At 48.0% G+C, this 24,244-nt stretch overlaps 1 protein-coding gene across 10 annotated transcripts in view; it reads left to right on the top strand.

Annotated features, from left to right (window-relative positions):
* Positions 1-8,263, top strand: part of KDM5C (lysine demethylase 5C) — a 33,121-nt gene extending 24,858 nt beyond the window's left edge. For 3 of the 10 annotated variants that reach the window (XM_039220988.1, XM_039220995.1, XM_039220989.1), the window contains 12 exons: positions 491-672; positions 761-885; positions 1,014-1,161; positions 1,772-1,877; positions 2,552-2,910; positions 3,499-3,637; positions 4,103-4,282; positions 4,432-4,569; positions 4,757-5,356; positions 5,630-5,708; positions 5,838-6,037; positions 6,143-7,375. In XM_039220988.1, the coding sequence (XP_039076919.1) occupies positions 491-672; positions 761-885; positions 1,014-1,161; positions 1,772-1,877; positions 2,552-2,910; positions 3,499-3,637; positions 4,103-4,282; positions 4,432-4,569; positions 4,757-5,356; positions 5,630-5,708; positions 5,838-6,037; positions 6,143-6,508 (2,622 nt within the window). In that variant the 3' untranslated portion in view covers positions 6,509-7,375. Of the gene's footprint in view, positions 1-490; positions 673-760; positions 886-1,013; positions 1,162-1,771; positions 1,878-2,551; positions 2,911-3,498; positions 3,638-4,102; positions 4,283-4,431; positions 4,570-4,756; positions 5,357-5,629; positions 5,709-5,837; positions 6,038-6,142; positions 7,376-7,405 lie in introns of those variants that run through there. The other 7 variants (XM_039220992.1, XM_039220990.1, XM_039220994.1 and 4 more) reach the window with 6 other exon arrangements.
* Positions 8,264-24,244: the final 15,981 nt, after the last annotated feature.

Genomic DNA, 24,244 nt, shown 5'->3' on the forward strand with positions numbered 1-24,244 from the left:
GTATCTTTAAACACTGGACACAAGCATGGAATCTTATTTCTGTGAATTATATGTGTGCATGTAGCACGTCCTTCCTGCTAAGCTGCCAGGATGGTGCCTGGAGCACTGGGTGCTGAGTGACTGGGAGCCAACATCGTTTCCCTTGCACACAGCCATTCTTTCGGCTGCTCCCGCATGTTGCCACCTCTCTGGTGTCTTGATCCACCACTTTCCTCACCTCCTCTCACCCATAATGGCCCTTTCTGCTGCTCTGAATATTACCCGATTTTTCTTCCTCTCCGCCCACACTGATCTTGCCCTGGTTCATCTGATTCCCCTAGTTTTGAGAGTTTGAACTTCACAGAGGCAGTATGTTCTGAGGAGTTTACTCTCCACAGCTCTCAGCACAGATTGTGGAGTCTAGCTTGAGGCTCGGTTGTGGCAGCAATGGGGGTATTTCTGCAGCCCTGTTCTGGTTCTATATGATGTGTGTGGGTTGAATTGCCCCCAGGGCATCACGGAAGCTGAGCGAGAGGCTTTTGAGCTACTCCCAGATGACGAGCGTCAGTGCATCAAGTGCAAGACCACATGCTTCCTGTCAGCCCTGGCCTGCTACGACTGCCCGGACGGCCTTGTCTGCCTCTCCCACATCAATGACCTCTGCAAGTGCTCCAGTAGTCGACAGTACCTGCGGTGAGCCAGGGGCCTACTGTGAAGGAAGTGGGCTGAGGAGGGAGATGCAGAACTGGGCGAGATGTGCTTCCCTACTGTCTTCCTTCAGGTATCGATACACCTTAGATGAGCTCCCTGCTATGCTGCATAAGCTGAAGGTTCGGGCCGAGTCCTTTGACACATGGGCCAATAAAGTTCGAGTGGCCCTGGAGGTGGAGGATGGGCGGAAGCGCAGTGAGTGATGGGGGGACGGAGGGACTCCACAGGCAAGTTCTCTTCCCTTTTCTTCTGTACCTCCCCACCCCCTTCCTCTGCCTTTACTCAATACTGCCTGCTCCTTGCCGCTCTCATTCTCTCTCCAGGCCTTGAAGAGCTGAGGGCACTAGAGTCTGAGGCCCGTGAGCGGAGGTTTCCTAACAGTGAGCTGCTACAGCGACTGAAGAACTGCCTGAGTGAGGCCGAGGCCTGCGTGTCCCGGGCTCTGGGACTAGTCAGCGGCCAGGAGGCCGGGTATGGTAGTGGGGGGTGTGGGGCTCAGGTAGCCTGCTGAGGAGCCAGCACCTAGAAGGAGTGGACTCTGAGTGCCACTGGGCAGATGACAGCAGGAAGCTGATAAGCACTACAGTGCAAGGTGGCCTAAGAGGTGTTAGGAGGGCAGGGAGATCAGACAACTAGGATGGAGAAGAGTGCCTCAGTGGTAAGAAAGCTAGAAATGGTCCTTTTTATCTGTACCCAGAGAGATGTCAGACAGGCTGAGGGATTTTGTGGGCAGAGAGGAGCTGTAGAAGGTTTAGGGACATGGAAAGGACACAGAAGAATAAACCTGATCAGAGAGTTGACAGTGGAGGATGGGCTAAAAAGTTTAGCTTCTGTTACTGTCATTTAATTTCTCAGCTCCCCCCTCCCCAAACATATCCTATATTCCCCTCTTCCAATTCTTTGCTCTCATCATATGAATGTGCTTGTATCTTAAAACGCTCCTTTTGATCTGGATAGTTGGGGGCAGCACAGTGTGAGAAATCCAGGCGGGCAGGTGTGAGGAAAGGCATTGGGTCTGAGCACAGAGATGGAGGGAGGGGACTGAATTTGGACCTGAAACCCCACATGTGAAACTCCATAGTCTCCACAGGGTGACTGGTCTACAGATGACCCTGGCTGAGCTCCGGGCATTTCTGGACCAGATGAACAACCTGCCTTGTGCCATGCACCAGATTGGGGATGTCAAGGTGAGGAGGAGTGCACTCAGAGTGCTTATCAGGATTCAGGAGGATTGGGAGACCCGAGCAGCAGGCCACTCTTGGCTTCCTTAAAAAGTGTCAAGTGTTCAGGCAAGATGGGATGCACTTGTGAGAATAGCAGGAGATAGGAGGCAAAGGGGGTTTGAGGGCCAGGTGGCAAGGGGGTAAGTATAGGATGTGGAGTCAAGGAAAGATGTCCTGGTGAAGTGGAAGAAGATAAAGGCCCAAGGATGCTTGTGCTGAGTCACGTTCAGGGAGGTAGAGGAGGGGTGGGATGAAGAGGGCAGTGGACACCAGCATGAGTGTAGGGGTTTGTGAGAAGGCCAGGCATAGCAAGTGTGTTTCGGGCAGAGGGTCTCCTGGTGCTATACATCAGAATCCTCTGGGGACTTTCACAAAGGACAGACTCTTGACCAAACTGTACTAAGACTCTCTAGGGGTGGGGCCCAGGCATCTGCCAGGAATTTTAATAAATTCCTCAATATTCTACCAGTGGTAGGAACCACTATCTTAGGGTGTGCCAAAGGAGGAGAGTGCAGCCCCTGTTAGGCTCTCTTCCCAGATACTGGAGGGTAAGAAGGTAGGTAGGGAAAAGGTATTTGTCGGTGGCACCTCAAAGTGGACCCAGCTGAAGAGTTTGTTCTTCATCTGTGTCCTGGTAGGGTATTCTGGAACAGGTGGAGGCCTACCAGGCTGAGGCCCGTGAGGCCCTGGCCTCGCTGCCCTCCAGTCCAGGGCTGCTGCAGTCCCTGTTGGAGAGGGGGCAGCGGCTGGGGGTGGAGGTGCCCGAGGCCCAGCAGCTCCAGCGGCAGGTGGAACAGGCACGATGGCTGGATGAGGTGAAGCGCACACTGGCCCCTTCAGCCCGGAGGGGCACCCTGGCTGTCATGCGGGGACTGTTGGTCGCGGGTGCTAGCGTAGCCCCTAGCCCTGCTGTGGACAAAGCCCGGGCTGAGCTGCAGGAGCTGCTGACCATTGCTGAACGCTGGGAGGAAAAAGCCCACCTCTGCCTGGAGGCCAGGTAGGTCCAGCCTCCTCCCCTCCCTGCTCTACCCCAACCATCAAAGTTTAGTGGAGGAGCCAAAATTGATTCCCGCAGGTGGCCTTGGGCACCAGACTCTGGCACTGGTGTATTGACTTTCTTCCCCTTTTTTTTCCCTAGCTTATCTTTTAAAACTTCATATGCACACAGAGGCAGAGATAGGCTAATGGGGAAGCAGAGATGGACAGATACAGAGATATGTAGAGGCACCAGCTCCATGGGCAAGCATAAGTACTGACAGGCAGATGGATGGATGTCCATAGAAAGTCCCACACAGAGCAGCCTGATGAACTGCAGTGCCAGATTAATCTTGCCAGTTGTGTAGGTAGTGTGAACAGGCTGACAGACTCACCGGCCATGTAAAGGCACAAAGGCTGTGGCAGAAGTCGGGTGGGTGCGTGCAAGTCTGGAGCAAGCAGGGACCGGCAGCCCCCTGTAAGCAGAGTACTAGCAGGTAGGCCCACACGGCAGCTCCAGGAGCCCGTGCCGATATATCTGGTGGTCAGGCCGGGCTGTTGGTCAGGCAGATCACCCTAGACTAAGGCCTCTTTTTTTCCCTACCTTTAGGCAGAAGCATCCACCAGCCACACTCGAGGCTATAATCCATGAGGCAGAAAACATCCCTGTTCACCTGCCCAACATCCAGGCTCTCAAGGAGGCTCTTGCTAAGGCCCGGGCCTGGATTGCTGATGTGGACGAGATCCAAGTGAGGACCCTGTTGCCCCCTGACCCTCCACCCCAGGCCTTCAGTGCAGCCAGAAGAGCTGGCATACGTTGGGTTGTGCTGGGTTGGGTAGGCCAGAGAAGTGGACATAGTACATCGAGTGGAGGCAAAACGCGTTTGGTGTGGTGAGCAGTGTGAGGAGGGATTGCGGGGTCAGCCTGAGGGCAGAGAGGTTGCAGAAAGGGTGAGAATGGTAGGGGCAGGGAGGGTGAGAGAGGCAGGCCACAAGAGGATGAGTAGTCTGGCGGTCGCAGGGACTGACTGGATATCTACCAGTCGAGCCACTGGATGTAGGAGCTGCGGGAGTGCTTCCCGTGGTACTATCCCTGGTTGGTTCTGCCCGAAGACTGCAAGTTCAGTCCCTCCTCCCAGCCCAGGGCTGGGCACAGTAGAACCATCGATAGATGTTGGCAGGTTGACTGGAACTTTCTCTTGTCCCTGTCCCAGAATGGTGACCACTACCCCTGCTTGGATGACTTAGAGGGCCTGGTGGCTGTGGGCCGGGACCTACCTGTGGGCTTGGAGGAGCTGAGACAGCTAGAGCTGCAGGTACTGACAGCGCACTCCTGGAGGGAGAAGGCCTCTAAGACCTTCCTCAAGAGGAACTCCTGCTACACATTGCTGGAGGTGAGGCTGGGACCCTGACCCACACCCTTTCCTGACTCTGGCCTAGCTGTTGGGAGATGGGTCGCATGAGGATGTGGGGGTTTGGAAGCCCTGGGAGTGGGAGTGGGAGGTAGAAGTCTAGTCATCCCTGCTCTGTCTGCCTGCCTTAGGTGCTCTGCCCGTGTGCAGACGCTGGCTCAGACAGCACCAAGCGCAGCCGGTGGATGGAGAAGGAGCTGGGGTTGTACAAATCTGACACGGAGCTGCTGGGACTGTCTGCACAGGACCTCAGGGACCCAGGCTCTGTGGTAAGGAGCTGGGGCCCTGATTGGGAGGAGAGCCTGGCGGTGATAGGTATCTGAGTGGGGCGACCAGGGCCAGACCGCTTGTTCCCGGGGCCTCACTTCTGCTGGTTTGGGAGTAGGGGGTTAATGGTGCCAGAGAAGGGAGGGGCTGGGCTGCTGACCTCCTCTCCCACTGTCCTGGGCCTGCCAGATCGTGGCCTTCAAGGAGGGGGAACAGAAGGAGAAGGAGGGTATCCTGCAGCTGCGTCGCACCAACTCCGCCAAGCCCAGTCCACTGGCCTCATCGACCACAGCTTCCTCTGCAACCTCCGTCTGTGTGTGTGGGCAGGTGCCGGCCGGGGTGGGAGCTCTGCAGTGTGACCTGTGTCAGGACTGGTTCCATGGGCGATGTGTGTCGGTACCCCGCCTCCTCAGCTCCCCGAGGCCCAGTCCCACCTCGTCCCCGCTGCTGGCCTGGTGGGAGTGGGACACCAAATTCTTGTGTCCGCTGTGCATGCGCTCACGGCGCCCGCGCCTGGAGACCATCCTGGCACTGCTGGTAGCCCTGCAGAGACTGCCTGTGCGGCTGCCTGAGGGCGAGGCCCTGCAGTGTCTCACAGAGAGGGCCATCAGCTGGCAAGGCCGTGCCAGGCAGGCTTTGGCCTCTGAGGATGTGACTGCTCTGTTGGGACGGCTGGCCGAGCTTCGCCAGCGGCTGCAGGCTGAACCCAGGCCTGAGGAACCCCCTACCTACCCTTCAGCCCCTGCCTCTGACCCTCTCAGAGAAGGCAGTGGCAAGGATATGCCCAAGGTGAGCTGCCCAACCCAGCTCTTGCTCTCAAATTCCTGCCTCCTAGCCCCTGCCCCTATTTAGTCGCCAGCCCCGTCCCTGCTCTCTGATTTCTGGCCTCTTTTGACCTGGCCTCCCTGCCCCGTCCTACATTCCGTCCGGATCCCCAGACTGCTCCGTGTGCCGCAGCCTTTGCTTTCCTCCTCCAGGAGGTGGAACGTCCCGAGTCTGGGGTTCTTGGGGAATAAGGGCCTGGTTTCACTGGCCGCTACCCATCCTTGCTCTTCTTTGCAGGTCCAGGGATTGCTGGAAAACGGAGACAGTGTGACCAGTCCTGAGAAGGTAGCCCCCGGGGAGGGCTCAGGTAAGAGAGGTAGGTCTAGGTGTAGGTAGGCTGTTGGTTGGATATCCCCAGTGACCCCTGTGGTCCTCGGCTCTGTTGTAGTGGTGGGGATACAACCGGGAGCAGCCTCTAACGCAGCCTGTCCCCGTAACCCACCAGACCTGGAGCTGCTTTCCTCGCTGTTGCCACAGTTGACTGGCCCTGTGTTAGAGCTGCCTGAGGCAACTCGGGCCCCTCTAGAGGAGCTTATGTTAGAAGGGGACCTGCTTGAGGTGACCCTGGATGAGAACCACAGCATCTGGCAGCTATTGCAGGCTGGGCAGCCTCCAGACATGGAGCGGATCCGCACACTTCTAGAGGTAAGGAGAGGGATCATGGACAGGGCCAGGAGGTCAGGCTGAGGAGGCAGGGAGCCCAGGCCTGACCGCTGGCCCACACCTCTTTCTGCCTGTCTGATCACACAGCTGGAAAAGGCAGAGCGCCATGGGAGCCGGGCACGGGGCCGGGCGTTGGAGAGGCGGCGACGGCGGAAGGTGGATCGGGGTGGGGAGGGCGATGACCCAGCCCGAGAGGAGCTAGAGCCAAAGAGGGTACGGAGCTCAGGGCCAGAGGCTGAGGAGGCCCAGGAGGAGGAGGAGCTGGAGGAGGAGACTGGGGGTGAGGGCCCCCCCCAACCCCTGCCCACCACTGGCAGCCCCAGCACCCAGGAGAACCAGAATGGCTTGGAGCCGGTGCTAGGGGCCACTTCAGGCCCCTCGGCCCCTTTCTCTACTCTGACTCCTAGGCTGCATGTGCCCTGCCCACAGCAGCCACCTCAGCAACAGTTGTGACAGTGGCTGAGCCTAGCACAGACCCCCAACAAAGACACCCCCCCCACCTTGGTCTCAAGGATCCTCTTTCTGACCATCAAGCCTGCTTCTTGGGAGGTGGGCAAGTAGGGGAGATGGCCACCAGCCCCCCCACCCCAGCCCACCCCTGAGTCCCTTGACTTTTATATTCTGACTCCAAGGAATTGTTCAGACCTCAGCTCCTGGGGGCCGGCCCCTGGAATCCCCCTCCCTGGTAGCCTCTAACCAGCATTCCCAGACACCTGAGGCAGATAGACAGATGGGTGGGCAGGTGGGCAGGGGGGTGGCTGGGGCTGGGCCAGCACCATTCCAGAAACAAGGCCAGTGCGTGTGCAAACTGGGGGAATCTCCTCTCCCTTCTCTCCCCAGTTCTGGCCCTGGCCAGGCCATGCTACACTAACCTCACCTCCCTCTCACTCTTTCTCCTCCCTCCCCTTTCCTGCCTCCCCCCCCCCCCCCCCCCCCCCCCCCCGCCCCTTTACCTCCCCCTCCTTTCTCCTCCTTCCCTTCCCTTGACTGTTCCACCCAGGAGGAGGAAACTTCACATAGCTGTCCTTAGTTTTTTATTTTAAATGAATTTGGTTGGGGAGCTGAGCAGGGCTCCCTATGATCTGAAGAAAGCTTTTGGTGCTTGTCCTCACAACCACCTCGACCTTCTCTCCCTGTCCTGCCCCATCTCCTTTCCTCCTCCTGGGTTCATGTTGTAATAAAAGAAGATTGTTGGTGTGTAATTAATTTGTTCAAAAAAAAAAAAAAAAAGCAAACTTGGTTCCAACTGAAACCTATTTTAATTTTATTTTATTATTTTCCTCTTGTTAGAAATAAAACCCTTAGCAACATTTTTGGAAACATGTTTCTGAAGTGTATTTCTCTTTGAAGGGGGAGAACAGTGCCTCCATCACCCGTCAGCGGAGGAGCACTAGGGCTGAAGTCTGGGAGCTCTGGGTTCTGAAAACAAGTTCTACCGGGTTCTCCTTACCCGAGGGCAAGACGTCCTGAGTCTCCCCCTACCCCATCCCCCAAGCCAGTTTCCCCCATCTCCCAACGGACGGGCCTGCCACCTCGTCTAAGCTTCTGCCACGGCCTCCTCCAACTTCATGCCCTCCAGTCTGTCCTCCTCAAGCCCCCGGTGGGATTTTTGGTCTTGGCTTTATTGAGGTATACTTTCTACATCATAAAATTTACCTGCTTTAAATGTAAAACTCAGTGATTTAGAGGGATGTTTCTAAAGTACAGATGTGATCTTGTCACTCTTGCTGCTTAAAACCATCCATGATGCTTCATTGCCCTTAAGATCAAGGTTATATTTATAATCTCATTCTTTGTGGAATGCTTTCCTGTCTGACCCACCCATATGCCGTGTTCAGGGCCACTTCCCTGATTTGTCTATACCCTAAAGGGTTTTTTTCTGCCCCTGTGAAATGGAGACTGAAGCTCAGATGTGTGGTCATTTGCAGCCCAAGTTCACTTTTACAGCTTTATTGTGATACAATTTACATACCGTACAGTTTACCCCCTTAAAGTATACAGTTCAATGGCTTTTAGTATATTCTAGTTGTGCAACCATCATTGCAAAAGATCTTAGAATGTTTTCATCATTCCAAAATGAAATCACACTCCCCAGGCATCACCCTCACCCCCCTTCCCCCCCTCCCGGCCCCTCAACCCTAGGCTACCACTAATCTCTATGGATTTGCCTATTTTGGACATTTTATATAAATGGAATCATAAAATTTGTGATCCTTTGTGACTGTGTTCTTTCACTTAACGTAATGGTTTCCAGCTGAGTTTGGTTTTAAATGGAGTTGTCAATGGTGCCTTTATATTGGACAGATATTTTTCCCCTTCTGGGCCCCAGAATCTTGACAATGAGGGAAAATGAGGGTGTTGGACTAGATGGGGGACCATCACTACTCTCTGCCCTTTCTCACGTGAGTGCTCCTTCACTGGGTTCATTTTGCTCCATTTCTCCCCCTTCCCAAGACTTCCAGTTGATGGGAACCTAGTGATGAGTGAGAAAGCCCACCGTCTTCTGGCTGCTTTGATTGGTGGGAGGATCTGGTTGAGCCCTGCCTCGAGTCTTCCTGTCAGGAGGCACTGGGCTATACAAGTTAAGGGGGAGGCAGAAGCCAGTGGACACCCCTGTTCTGGGCCCAGTTCAACCCCAGGCCTCCCAGTCTAGGTGAAAAGGCTGGCCTTTTGTCTGCCCACTTATTTGGAATGGATCGCGAAAGGAAGGTTAGAGGAGACACCGTAGAGAAGAGATGGGCTTGGGAGAGCCACGACAGGGATGGGAAGGGAGAGGGACAGGAAGGGGCTCAGGCTCAGCACTTCACTCCCACTGCAAGGCAGTCCACCCCGAGAAGTGACCCAGCAGGAGGGGGAAAGGGTACCTGTGATCGGGTTAGCAAACTGCTGGGCCATAGTCTGGGGTCCTCGAGGGTATGGCCCAGCCTCAGCAGTTTGCAGACAGCCTTTTCCATCTTGGCACTGCTCTGCCCCATTCCTCACTGTGGGCGTGCATCCCATGAGCTCTGGAGAGGCCCTGGCTCTCATCGTGCAAGACCCAGGTCAAACATGGCCTCTCCCAGAGAGCTTGCTCTGGCGGCACATACGTCCCTCTTTCCCAAGCACTCACCTAGAAAAGGAGGAGTCGGGCGGCTGGGTGGGTGGGGGGCAGATGAGTGGGAGATGGGAAGAAGAGGGTGTCTTCACCCTCGAAGTCCTTTTCCGTAGACCCTATTTGCTGCTGCTGCTGCATCCTCCCAGAGGTTGCCACATCGCTCAGGATGGCCCCCGAGTCTGCAGGTGACAAGGATGGGAAGAGGCATCGCTTCCACTGAGGATTTAACCCCCAGCTTCTCTCAGGCCCAACGCACACCTTTCCTCCTCTAGTGCTTCTGTGCTTTACCTGATGTCTGAAACACTGTAGGATTAATGGGTCTGTCTCCCCCACCATCCTGGGAGCTCCTGGAGGGAAGGCAAGGCCTAGGCCCAAGTCCTCTGTCCCCACTCATAATCAGGGACCTGTGCAGTCTGGGTTCAGAAGGAGCGAGACCGCAGCATTTGGAGCCCCACTGCATAGGAACTCGATTCCTTTTGCACTGCATGAATCTCATTGGTAACGATATCACCCTGTGGAAGTGAGGTGTGGGATCCAGGTCCGTGGTCACTGGGCACCTAAAGGAGCAGACACTGCCCAAACTTCTCAGAAGTCCTGAGATTGTGGGGACGTTAGAAGAGGGATTTTGAGGCACATAGGGCCCCTGCCCCTGGGGCACTCCTAGGAAAAGGAAGGTAGCAGCGCCTTGTGAACTCCCTCCTGGGGGTGCCAGCTCCATTTCACAAAGTTCCTGTCAGACATGCAGAAAACAGAACCCTCGAAGAATAGGCCTGGTCTGAGCATATCAGCCCCGCGGAGCTGGGATTCCCACCAAGTCTCTATGAACCTACAGCTCTGTACCACATGATAGAAGGGGTCCAAAGTAATCAGCCTGCACCCAGGAAATATTTCATTGTGGGGGCTCATCATTAATCTCTGCTGTTGGCAGGTGGGAACTCAGCAATGCTACAGCCAGATTGGCCTTGGTAAATAGACTATATTGCTGAACTTGTGCATAACCTTCATGCTTGCCTGTATTCATTATGTAGTGTTGAGTAACAAATTACTCTAAAAACTTAATGGCTTAAAACCGTGACATTATCTCATGGTTCCTGTAGGTCAAGAATCTGGGCACAACTTAGCTGGGTTTCAATTTCAGGGTCTCTCAGGCTTCAGTCAAGGTGTCAACTGGGGCTGCTGTCATCTCAAGGCTCGACAGGGGAAGGATCTGCTTCCAAGCTCACTCACATGGGTGTTGGCAAGATTCAGTTCCTTGTGGGCTGTTGGACTCAGGGCCTCAGTTCCTCACTGGCTGTTAGTTGGAGGCTGCCCTCAGTTTCTTGTCACGTGGGCCTTTCCATAGGGCAGCTCACAACATGGCAGCTTGCTTCATCAGACCAGTCAAGTGAGATGAGACACAGAAAGAATTGCATGAGTCCGAGATGGAAGTCACTGTTTATGACCTAATCTCTGAAGTGACATCCCATCACTGTTGCAATATTCTACCCATTAGGGGTAAGTCACTAGGTCCCAGCCACTCTTGAGGCAAGGGGATTATATAAGGGTGTGAATACCAGGAGGTGAAGATCATTGGTGCCATCTTGGAAACTGACTAGTTTATTCTCTGGCCCCCAGGGGTTTATGACTCTTGGTTTCAGCTCAGGCCATAATCTCGCGTTTGTGAGATGAAGCCCTGCATCAGCCTCTGTGCTGACAGCATGGAGCCTGCTTGGGATTCCCTCTCTCTCTGTCCCTCCCCTACTCTCTCTAGCCTCCTCCTCAAAAATAAACTTATTTTAAAAAGAAGTATGATCTCAGTCATGTGGAATTTAAGAAACAAATGAGCAAAGAAAGAGACAAACCAAGAAACAGACTCGACTATAGACAACAAGCCGATGGTTACCAGAGGGGAGGTGGGTGAGGGGATGGAAAAAATAGAAAAGTTTGATCCTACCAAAACCAGATAAAAGACATCACAAGAAAAGAAAATTACAGACCAATCTCCCTTATAGATGCAAGAATTCTCAACAAAATACTAGCAAACCAAACCCAACAGCATGTAAAAAGATTAAGGGCACCTGGGTGGCTCAGTTGGCTAAGCATCCAAGTCTTGATTTTGGCTCAAGTCATGATGAGATCAAGCCCCATGTTGGGCTCCACACTGATAGCGTGGAGCCTGCTTGGGATTCTCTCTCCCTTTCTCTCTGCCTCTCCCCTGCTTGCATTCTCTCTGTCTCTTTCAAAACAAATAAACATTAAAAAACAAGATTTACACTATAATCAAGTGGGATTTGTCCCAGGGATGCAAGAGTGGTTCAATGTCAGAAAACTGACATTGTTAGTTAGTCCATGGCCATACAACCCTGAACGTGCCCGATCTTGTCTGATCTCGGAAGTTAAGCAGGGTCGGGCCTGGTTAGTACTTGGATGGGAGAAAACTGATTAAAGTTATACGTTACACTGATAGAACAAGGAAAACCCTACATGATCATCTCGATGCAGAAAAGGCACAGAGCTAATAGAGCAAAGTTGCAGGGTACAAGATCAGCACATAAAAATCAGTTGTGCTTTTATACATTAGCAATGAACAATCCAAAAATGATGTTAAGAAAGCAATTCCACTTAGAATAGCATCTAAAGGAAATACCTAAACATAAATGTAACCAGGGAGGCCAAAGACTTGTATATTGAAAACTAGAACACGAACTGTGAGATCATGACCTGAGCCAAAATCAAGAGTCGAATGCTTAACTGACTGAGCCACCCAGTCATCCCTCCATTTTTCATCATAGCCCAAAATGGAAAGAAACCAAACGTCCATAACTGACGAATGGATAAATCAAATGTATATGCATACAATGGAGTATTATGTGGCAATAAAAATGAGTGGGGTACTGAGCCATGCTACATTACATATGGATGAACCTTGAAAACATTTTGCTAGGGGGCACCTCGGTTGAGTGTCCTGACTCTTCATTTCGGCTCAGGTCATGATCTCGTGGTCTGTGGGATCCAGTCCCGCACTGAGCTCCACGCTAACGGTGCAGAGCCTGCTTGGGATTCTCTCTCTCTCCCTCTGCCCCCGCCCCCCCGCTTGTACATGCTCTCCCTCAAAAAGAAGGAAAACATTTCATAAAAGAGAGAATCTAGACACAGAAGATACTTATTGCATGATTTCATTTCTATGAAATGTCCAGAATAGGCAAATACATAGAAACATAAAATAGATTAGGGGTTACCAAGGGAGGTGTGTGGGGGAGGGGTTGGAGGGAAATGGGGAAGGACTGCTAATGGGTACAGGTTTTCTTTTTGAGGTGATGAAAATATTTTATACTTATATTGTGATAATGTCAAACAACTGTGAATATGCTGAAAGACACTGAATTGTACCCTTTAAATGTGTGAATTGTATGATATGTGAATTACATTTCAATAAAGGTGTTATATATATTATCTACATTTTAGAAGTGATTGTATCTCTTTTTTTAATTTTTTTTTTTAAATTTATTTCTGAGAGGCAGCATGAGCAGGGGAGGGTCAGAGAGAAAGGGAGACACAGAATCTGAAACAGGCTCCAGGCTCTAAGCTAGCTGTCAGCACAGAGCCCGATGCGGGGCTCGAACCCATGAACTGTGAGATCATGACCTGAGCCGAAGTTGGATGCTTAACCGACTGAGCCACCCAGGTGCCCCTAGAAGTAATTGTATCTCAGTAAAGCTGCTATATATAAACATATTGCCGATATACAAAATATATCACCTATCTATCTTCTATTTATCTATCAATCATCATCTATCTATCATGTATCTATCTAAACATATTACAGCCTCTTTGGAGAAATGGTTGATTCCAGGGCTGGGAACAGAGAATGAAGGGCTTAAAAATGAAATAAACATCAGAAGCACAAAGAAGCCAACTTGAAAGATCTCCTAATGTCTAAATCTGGGACAATTTGAACAACACAATAAATAATGGGTGAATGAATTATAATCCATAAAATAAAATAAAATTTCATGGGGCACCTGGGTGGCTTAGTCGGTTGGACATCTGATTCTTGATTTCAGCTCCAGATCATGATCTCGTGGTTCATGAGTTCGAGCCCTGAGCTGGGTTCTGTGCTGACAGGAGGGAGGCTGCTTGGGATTTTCTCTCTCCCTCTCTCTGCCCCTCCCCACCCCTGCTCATGCACACTCTCTCTCAAAATAAATAAACATTTAAAAAATTAAATTCATGAGTCCATATAGAAATATACAAATGAATGAATAAATCAGTGAATGAATAAATAAATAGGGGAGAAGGCAAAGTCTTCATCACAGAACTCTAATAAAATCTTCATAAATGTAGAAGGAATGATTGAAATAGAAAATCACTATTGAACCAACACAATAACAATTGTAGCAGGCACGAATCATCAGTGGATGCTAAAATTAGTGGGTGAAAGCTTGACGAAAAATAAGATATGTGGATAAATACTTTGAGTATCTCCTCACAAGTTAGTTACTATTTTTTTTTTACGGTGGCGAACACCACCTTATCAAGTGATAAAGGTTAACATCACTAAAAATAAGACATATAGACATCATATACCCTCTGTTCTGGTGGACTAAAACCATCATGGCTGGTGTGAGGGAGACGAGAGAGAAGAGAGCTATCGTGTAGGAGGACTCTCACTAGCACTAACAGAATCACTGCTATCTATTGACTCAATGGAATCTTTTTCTGCATGGGAGCCATTGTATATATCCACACAGGTGTTGCCTACAGTACAGTATTAATAAGCTCTTGTCATAGACTGGATTTAATGTAACTGGCAATAAGGCAGCAGGGGAATGGGTCTATATGTGCAGGCAGCCTGACCTAGAATGAAGCAAAGCATTCCTAAGCTTATTCATATGGAAAAGCAAAGGACTGTCCATAGGTGCTTTGAAGTGACAAAAAATACACTAGTGCCAGTTGCGGGCACCTTCCAGTGTTCTGAAAAATCGCTGATTTCTGGCAAACACCGCAGCCTGAGACCGAGCATTTGAGCATGGGAGATGATCATCCACAATCCCACAGAGAGAGAGAAGAACCATTGACTCGGTTGTGATCATATGACATTCGGCGTAGCGTACTACTATTGCAAGACATCACTCGTTTATTAAGTCAAAATTTATTAGAAATATTTGCTTATCTTGCAGAACACTTGCGGAATAAGCTGCTCGCAATCCAGAGTTTTACTGCACACACAAACACAACAGTATACTTTACCAGAACACATACAAATAAAAGGTTATACACTAAAACATTAGCTTGATTCTCTGAGAATGGCGAATGGGAAAAAGGAGGAATCGAACATTCAATTTATCAGGAGAGGAAACTTAACTGAGACCCTAGCGGCTTTTCTAGAGGGGGTGGGATTAGATTTGGACCTTGCAGGATGGATGCAGGGACTTAGGAGAGTTAGGGGGTGGCCTGAAGTCACGATAGTGGCAAAATGTAGGAGATGGAGCTAGATGGGACTGGGAGGTGGTGCCAAGAGCCTGCCTTGGTCTGAGAGGAAAGACCAGGTGCAGAGGGATCGGGAGTTGAGGCTAGTTACAGTGGGGCTCAAGCTCTGGAGATGCCTTCAGGGCCAGTCCCATCTCTGGCCATGTCATCTCCTCAACTACTGCCAGGAGGCGCTGCTGGCATTGAACGCTTTCCTGCCCTCTACCTGGTAATCAGGTCTCATTCTCTTCTAAACATCTCCCTTCTAGGCCTTTCCTGCCCCCCTCCTGCCTCCCCCAGATAATGGCATCCACTGTGCTGGCCTGTGATCAGTTCCAGACAGCGGGGATAGGAAAAAGGCCAGGCCTTTCTCCTAGACTAGGGATTAGGGTCAAGCCGGACCAGGGGCTGGGGCTTCCATTACTCCTTGATTCCCCTAACTATAGACTTCAGTGTCCTCGGCTGGGCTGGTCCTGGTGCGTGACTTATGGTGGTCATCTGTCCAACCTGTAGCGTGGCCTGGACAGCCCCAATATAGGCTCCTCTCACAACCAAGCATTGGAGATGAACAGTTGAGGCCCAAAAGGAGCATAGAGGGGCCCAGAAAGAGCAGGCATCATAAGGGGTTACAGGAGCAGCCACCCACCCAGGGGCTGCTGAACTGCCTGAGTGCAAATCTTACCTCCATTGATTACTGGCAGTGGGGGTTTTGTTTTGTTTTGTTTTGTTTTGCAAATCACTTAATCTCTTATAGTCTCAGTTCCCACATGTTTATATTGAAGAAGAAGAATGGACTATGAGTACCTACCACAGAGGGTTATTGTCAGAATTAAATGAGATTATGTATCTAGTGTCTGACATAAAGTAAGGCCTCAATAAATGATAGCTGCCATTATTATTATTACACGTTCTCAGTCCTGGTCCTTGGGCTTTCATAGCTGGAGTGAGACATCACCCTGGCTGTGGCTATGGCCCCAACTCAGAGGAGGTACGGGGTACTGAGAAAGGGATGGGAAGTGGGCTTGATGAAAACTTGTACTCCTTTGTATTTATTTTATATAGTTATGATAAAAAGAAAATACACAGTATGGGAGGAGATAGTAAATCTTTAACATATATCACTAAGTATTTTCATATTTTTAATGATATAATGAAGCCTCTTCTGTGAATATACAGTTTACATAAAGTTTTATGCTGGAATATATACATAATTCCTCATCAGGACTTTTCACTTAACATTTTTTTTTAATGTTTATTATTTTTGAGAAAGACAGAGAGACAGAGAGTAAACAGGGGAGGGACAGAAAGAGAGGAGACACAGAATCTGAAGCAGGCTCCAGGCTCTGAGCTGCCAGCAAAGAGCCCGACGTGGAGCTCAAACTCATGAACTGTGAGATCATCACCTGAGCCAAAGTCATGACACTCACCTGAATGAGCCACCCAGGCACCCCTCATCAGGACTTTTTACTAATGACCTCTTCAAAATCTTGATTGTTACTATTAATGAGAAACACTTTTTTTTTTTTCCTCAAGTAGGTATGGCTAGTTGGAAATGGAAAGGAGACTTCCTCCCCGCCCCCCATTAACCAGAATTTCTATTTCATCCTTGAAATCATTTAAATCCAGTTGAATATTTTAATAGTTTTTAATACAGCTTGAAGTCCAGATTGTGATGACTCCAGCTTTGGTCTTCCATTTCAACATGACTTTGGCTATTCGGGGTCTTTTCTGGTTCCATACAAATTTCAGGATTGTTTGTTCTAGCTCTGTGAAGAATGCTGGTGGTAATTTGATAGGGATTGCACTGAATGTGTAGATTGCTTCGGGTAGTATCGACATTTTAACAATATTTGTTCTTCCTCTATTTTCTTTCATAGTTTATTGTCAAGTTGGATTCCATATAACACCCAGTGCTCATCCCATCAAGTGCCCTCCTCAATATTTGTTCTTCCGATCTATGAGCATGGAATGTTTTTCCATTTGTGTCTTCTTCAATTTCTTTCATAAGCTTTCTATGGTTTTCAGCATAGGTTTATTCCTAGGTATCTCTTGATATTAGTTTTATAACTTTTTAAACATTTCTTTATTTTTGAGAGGCAGTGCAAGACAGAGTGCAAGCAGGGGAGGGACAAGGAGAGAGGGGAAACACAGAATCCGAAGCAGGCTCCATGCTTTGAGCTGTCAGCACAGAACCCAACATGGGGCTCGAACTCATGGACTGCAAGATCATGACCTGACCTGAAGTCAGACATTCAACTGATTGAGCCACCCAGGCCCCCCTATGATATTAGTTTTAAAATAATGATTGTTTTCTTCAAGTTATTCACAGATGTTACTCTAATTCTTTTATTTTGTTTTTTTTATGATTCAAATTATAAAAGCAACATTACCAGGGAATGATTTTTTTAAGCTCACTTATCTAATGTTGAATTTTTGCTTTGAACTCTCAAATCTTTGTCAGTGCACATTCATCTATTTTCACATGGTCCTTCCACATTTCTATAAAGTATATTCAGGGACCCAAAAAAGTCAGCTAATTGTTCTACCGATATACCACGTAAGAATTTTTCATGGATAAAAACCTCAATTTTTATTTTTGCTCACAAACTTTTGAAAATATTCTTCCTTTGGATCAGCTCACACATTTGTGAGACAGCAAAGAGGGATGTTCTGATCCTTGGTCTTAAAACAAAGGTGAAAACAGGTGCGATGTTAGTGCCTTGTATTTAATTAGACTTACGCGAATAATACCATTTCCCATGGAAATCAGATCAAAAGGCAAACTCTTACAGATGAGGGCTTTTCTGTATAAGACAATAAAACAATATATTACTAGAATCTCAGGGTTTTCAGAACAAACTCTAGATGCAAAGCCTTTACATCTTCTTATCACTGTGGTCTCACTCACTACACCAATTTATTTATTTCAAAATATTCATAAAAATGCAATGCACGATCCTGGATTGGTCCTTTTGCTATAAATTATAGGACATTATTGGGAAAATTGATTAAATATGAGGATTAGGTGGTAGTGACTAACATTAATTTCATGACACTGACAGGTGTATTGTGATTATGTAGGAAAATGTCCTTATTTGCAGAAAATCACACTAACATATTCAGAAGTGATGGATCTGCAACTTGCTTTCAAGTGGTTCAGGAAAAGAAGTTCTCTATACTGTTCTTACAACTCCTCTTTAACTCTGCGATTGTTCCAAAATAAAAAAATAATTCGTGAAATATTTGCTTGACTATTTTAACCTGGAATCATTTGCTTGACATTGCTGCTTCTCTCAATAATTTTCCATGCAAAGCAGGCAACTGGGCTGAGGAATGAGGGTTTCTTGGGCACCCAAATCCAAACTTGAGATGATCCCCGTGACTGAAACATCATACATGGGCACAGAGTTGGTCTTGAAAATATGTTGACATTGCAGCCTTTACTCCCAAAGTTGTTCATTAGGATACTGTGATGATTAATTTCATGTGTCAACTTTGCCGGACCATGGGTTGCCCAGATATTTGGTCAAACATTAATCCGTGTGTATTTTGGATGAGGTTAACCTTTATTTAAAAAAAAATTTTTTTTTAATGTTTTATTTATTTCTGAGAGAGAGAGAGAGAGGGAGAGAGGGAGAGCGTGAGCAGGGAAGGGTCAGAGAGAGAGAGGGAAACACAGAATCTGAAGCAGGCTCCAGGCTCTGAGCTAGCTGTCAGCACAGAGCCTGACGCGGGGCTCAAACCCACCAACAGTGAGATCATGACCCGAGCCCAAGTCGGGTGCTTAACCGACTGAGCCACCCAGGTGCCCTGAGGTTAACCTTTAAATCAGCAATCAGTAGACTGAGTGAGGCAGATTGATCTCCTGAATGTGTGTGGGCCTCATCCAGTCCGTTGAAGGCCTGAATAGAACAAAAAGGCTGACTCTCCCCAGAGTAAGGGAGAATTCTTTCGGCCTGACTGCCTTTGAACCAAGATGTCAGCTTTTTCCTGTCTTCAGACTCAAATGAAACAATGACTCTTCCTGGGTGTGTTGGCCTCTGGGCTAGAGCTACACCATCAGTTCTCCAGGGTCTCCCCTTGCCAGCTCATCCTGTAGATCTGTAGATCTTCAGGCTTGTCAGCCTCTATAAGCATAAAAATAAACCAATTCCTTATCATAAATCTCTTTATATTTGCATCCTCTTGGTTCTCTTTCTCTGGAAGACCCTGACCAATACAGATTTTGGTACGGAAAGTGGCTAGAGGAACAGAATATTAAGGATGAGTGTTTTGAATGGATTCTGGGGTTTCTGTGTGGTGGGGTCCCCTCTCTAAGGAAAGAAAAAAACCCCTCAAGGCAACCTGGTTACACACGTATGTGACAACATCCCTCACGATCCTGTAACATGAGATCACTTAATTAGACTGCATGTTTGTATGTTACCATATATAGGCGACAAAGAAGTGGAAAATATATTTAAAAAACTATGCCACATGATGTTCGGGGCTCAGTTCTTCTGATACAAACCCAACTGAGCGGTGCCAGGAATAAAGTTGCTTCCTGGAAAGAAAAGCCTCGGTGTCACGACTCTCTGTGCGAGAATCCTGCGACATCTGGAATTGAATCTCTAATACGATTATATTTAAATCTTTTGATTTAAAAATTTTTAATGTTTTATTTATGTTTTTAAAGAGAAACAGAGTGTGAGCAGGGCAGGAGAAGAGAGAGAAGGAGACACAGAACCTTAAGTAGGATGCAGGCTCTAAGCTGTCAGCACAGAACCCGATTCCAGGCTTGACCCATGAGCCGTGAGATCATGACCTGAGCCGAAATCGGACACTTAACCAAATGAGCCACCCAGGCACTCCTAAATGTTTTGGTTTTCTTAACGTTTCATTTATTTTTTGAGAGAGACAGAATATGAGGGGCGGGTGGGTGGGCAGTGACACAGAATCCATGAAGCAGGCTCTAGGCTCCAAGCTGTCAGCACAGAGCCTGACCCATGATCATGACCTGAGCCAAAGTTGGATGCTTAACCAACTGAGCTGCCCAAGTGCCCCTAATCTGATTATATTTAAAGACGCTAATGACTTTATCACAGTGCTAAAGAGAGAACTGATAGTTCATGGCATGAATTTATAGAGATACACAAAATATCATCATGTAATATTCCTATCAACCACTTAAAAGAAGCAAGGATCTGGATGAGTGTGTATATACTTTTTAAACATTTTTAACTTTCTTTTTGGTCAAATTAACAAATATAATAAGATTGGCTGATTGCTCCTAATGTTGCTGGACAAAGTAGGAGGGGAGGGGAGGATGAGCTAAAGGATTTGAATTCTCCCCGTAAGAGTCACATAAATGACCTGAAAGCCTCTATGTGTGCCCTAGAGACCTTTATCTCCTGTAGCCGTGGGGCTGAGATAATTGAAAATAAATCCCAGAACCTCATTCTACACCTGGTTGAAGTATAACACAACTGAACTCATAGCCTCACAGGTTGTCTACTGTTACACATTTTTTAAAGTTTATTTTTATGTTTGAGAGAAAGACAGGAGAGGGGCAGAAAGAGAAGGAGAGAGAGAATCCCGAGCAGGCTCCGCACTGTCAGCATGGAGCCTGATGTGGGACTTGAACTCACAAACCATGAGATCATGACCTGAGCCAAAACCAAGAGTCAGATGCTTAACCAACTGAACCACCCCTAGGGTGTCTACTGTTAAAGTGAAAACATTGATGGGAGAAGGAATAGGATCCTGGAATTTGGAATGGTGAGGCCAAGTCTCCTTGAGGAACACTGCCAAAAATTTATATTGCTGATCTTTCTCTTAGCCTTCCCCAAAGGGACCTACAGCCTTTTACCAGGATAACAGCACTGGGTAAAAGAAAATAATAAGATCTTTGGGGGATTACTGGACACTAGCTCTAAACTGACACTGATTCCGGGAGATCCAAAATGTCACTGTGACGCTTACTTGGCAGGGAAGATACCATGATCACCAAAATGTCACTGTGACCCACCCCCCACCCCAGTCTGAATAGGAGCTTATGGAAGTCAGGTGACCAGTGGGGTTTTATTCAGTTCCATCTCACAATGGGCCTAGTGGGTTCCCAAATCCATCTTGTGGCTATTTTCCCAGTCTGGAATCCATAAGTGGAATCTATATACTCAGCTGCTGAATACATAACCTGGGGAGTGGTGGGGGGGGGGTTCTTATAGTGGGAAAGGCCAAGTGGAAACCACTGGAACTGTACCTACCTAGGAATAGAGTAAATCTAAAGCAGAACTGCATCCCTAGAGGGACTGCAGAGACAAATGCCATCATCAAGGGCTAGAAAGATGCAAGGGTGGTGATTCCCACCACTTCCCCATTCAGTTCTCCTACTTGGCTTACACAGAAGACAGATGGATCTTGGGGAATGACAGTGGATTATAGTAAGCTTAACCAGATGGTGACTCCAATTGCAGCTGCTGTACCAGGTGCAGAGTCATTGCTTGAGCAAATTAACACACCCCTTGGTTTCCCCTGGTACCTGGTGCACAACTATTGATCTGCAAAATTCTTTTTCTCCCTCCATACCTGATAATACAGAGCACCCAAAGTAGTTTGCTTTCAGCAATGCATCTTTACTGTCCGCCCTTAGGGGTGCATCAACTCCCCAGCCCTATGTCATAATTTAGTTCACATATATCTTTATTACCTTTCCTTTCCATGAGATACCACACTGGTGTATTGCATTGATGACATTTTGCTGCCCGGATCTACTGAGCAAGAAGTAGCATCCCCTCTAGACTCACTGGTGAGACACACGGTGTCAGAAAGAATTAAATCCATCCAACAAAAATTCAGGGGCCTCCTGCCTCGGTGAAATTTCTGGGGATGAGGTGTTATGGGGCAGGTTGAGATAGCCCTCCCAAGGTAGACAGATAAGTTGTTGCATCTGGTCCCTCCTAGAAGTAAAAATGAGACACAATGCTTAGTGGATCTCTTTGGATTTTGGAGGCCACATATTCCTCATTTGGGTGTCTTATTCTGGCTCATTTACTGAGTGACCATAGAAATTGCTCATTTGTAGTGGGGCTCAGAACAAGACGAGGTTCTGTAACTGGTCCAGGCTGCTGTGCCAAGCTCTGTCACTTGGGCCATATGACCCAGCAGATCCAAGGGTACTTGGTGTCAGTGGCATACAGGGATGCTGTTTGGAGTTTGGGGTAGGCTCCTGTAGATGAGCTGCAGTGCAGGCTCTTAGGATTTTGGAGCAAAGCCCTGCCATCCTCTGTGGATAATGACTGTCCTTTTGAGAAACCGCTCTTGGCCTGCTACTATGGGCCACCAAGCTACCATGTGACCTGAGCTGCCCATCATGAACTGGGTGTTATCTGACCCAACATGATGGGAAAATTGGTGACAAGGAAATTGGGGGAAGAAGTATGTGGAAAGACCTCTCTGAATGGGCAAAAAACATGAAGATCGTTGTGTTTCATGTGAATGCTCACTGGAAGGTGACCTCAGCAGAGGAGAACTTTAATAATCAAGTGGATACGATGACCCATTCTGTGGATATCAGCCTCCTTCCCCAAGCACCCCTGTCACCCAATGGGCTCATGAACAAAATGGCCATGGTGGCAAGGATGGAGGTGTGCACAGGCTCTGAAACATGGGTTTCTACTTATCAAGGCCAACCTGGGTATGGCCACCCCTGAGTGCCCAACCTGCAAGTAGCAGGGGCCAGCACTGAGTCCCTGATACGGCACAATTCTCCAGGGTGATCAGCCAGTGACCTGGTGGCAGATTGATTACATTGGACCCCTTCCATTAGGAAAGAGGTAAGATTTTGTTGTTACTGGAATAGACACTCTGGATGCAGGGCTGCCTTCCCTATACTTAATGCTTCTGCCAAAACCACTATCTGTGGACTTACAGAATGCCTCATCCACCTTCAGGGTATTCTACACAGCATTGGTTCTGATCAAAGAACTCACAGTGCAGCAACGGGCCCATGCTCATGGAATTCACTGTTCTTACCATGTTCCCTACCATCCTAAAGCAGCTGGCTTCCTGGAACAGTGGAATGGCCTTTTGAAGACTCAGTTGCAGGGCCAGTTAGATGACAATACTTTGCGGGGCCGGAGCAAGGTTCTCCAGAAGGCTGCATGTGCTGAATTAGCATCGGTGTGTGTGGCTATTTCTCCCATAGCCAAAACTCAGGGGTCCGGGAATCAAGGGCTGTAAATAGAGTGGAGCCACTAAGTATTACACCTAGTGACTCACTGGCAAAGTTTTTCCTTCCTGTTCCGGTGACCTTACTCTCTGCTGGCCTAGAGGCCTTAGTTCCAAAGGGAGGGATGCTTCCACCAGGAGATACCACAATGATTCCATGAAACTGGAAGTTAGGTCGGCCCCCCAGCCACTTTGGGCTCCTCCTGCCTCTGAATCAATAGGCAAAGAAGGGAGTTACTGTGTTCGCTGGGGTGACTGATCCTGTCTGCCAAGGGGAAATTGGTCTGCTGTTGCACAATGGTAGTAAGGAATAGTGTGTCGGTATATGGATGATCCCTTAGGGCATCTCTTAGTGACACCATGCCCTGTGATTAAGGTCAATGGAAAAGTACAACGTGATCCAGGCAGGACTACTAATGGCCCAGACCCTTCAAGAATGAAGGTTTCAGTTACCCCACCAGTAAAGAACTACGACCAGCTAAGGTGCTTCTTAAAGGTAAAGGAAATACAGAATGGGTAGTGGAAGAAGGGGTTATAAATACAACGACCATGTTACCATTTACAGAAAGGAGGGCTGTAACTGTCGTGACTATTTTCTCCTTATTTTGATATGAATATATTTGCGTGTGTGTATGTGTGTGTGTAATGTTTATCCCGTAGCCTATATCTATCTATCTATCTATCTATCTATCTATCTATCTATCTATCTATCTACCTAATCTTTGTTTTTTCCCTCCTTTATCCCCTTATCATGTAACATAAGATGTACTGACTTTATATCATAGTATTTAAGTTTTGTTAACTTTACATCACAGTATTCAAGTTATGGAATATCAAAGAGAAAAGTAAACATCAAAGATTTTTACCTTCTCTTCTGGGGAAGGGGTTAGTGCGTTTTTGGTTGTATGCAGGATAGTTGTATCATGTTAGGTGGAAGTTTGACCTTGTTATTGTCTCATTTGGAGATTAAGTATAGTTTAGGGAGATTCGTATGAGTGTCAAGTTGATGGGGGTAAACTTGTGATGGTTAATTTAATGTGTCAACTTGATTGAGCCACAGACTATCAGTTATTTGGCCAAACAATATTCTGGGTGTTACTGTTAAGAGTGCTTTAGGATGGTATTAATATTCAAGTTGGTAGTCTGAGTAAAGTAGTTTGCTCTCTGTAATGTGGGTGGGACTCATACAAATTCACTGAAGGCCTGAGTTGAACAACAACAACAACAAAAAAGGCAGACCTTCCACCAGAGTAAGGAAGAATTCTTTCTGCCTTACTACCTTTGAACTGGGACATCAGCTTTTTCCTGCCCTTTGAATCATTTCCTTATTTGAAAAGAAATAGCAGCTCTTTATGGGTCTTGAGCCTGTCAGCCTTGGGACAGGAAATACACCATCAATTCTCCTGGGTCTTCTGCTCACCCCACAGATCTAGGGACTT

Source organism: Hyaena hyaena, unplaced genomic scaffold (assembly GCF_003009895.1).
Source record: "Hyaena hyaena isolate Hyena2069 unplaced genomic scaffold, ASM300989v1 scaffold_932, whole genome shotgun sequence".
Classification (NCBI taxonomy): domain Eukaryota; kingdom Metazoa; phylum Chordata; class Mammalia; order Carnivora; family Hyaenidae; genus Hyaena; species Hyaena hyaena.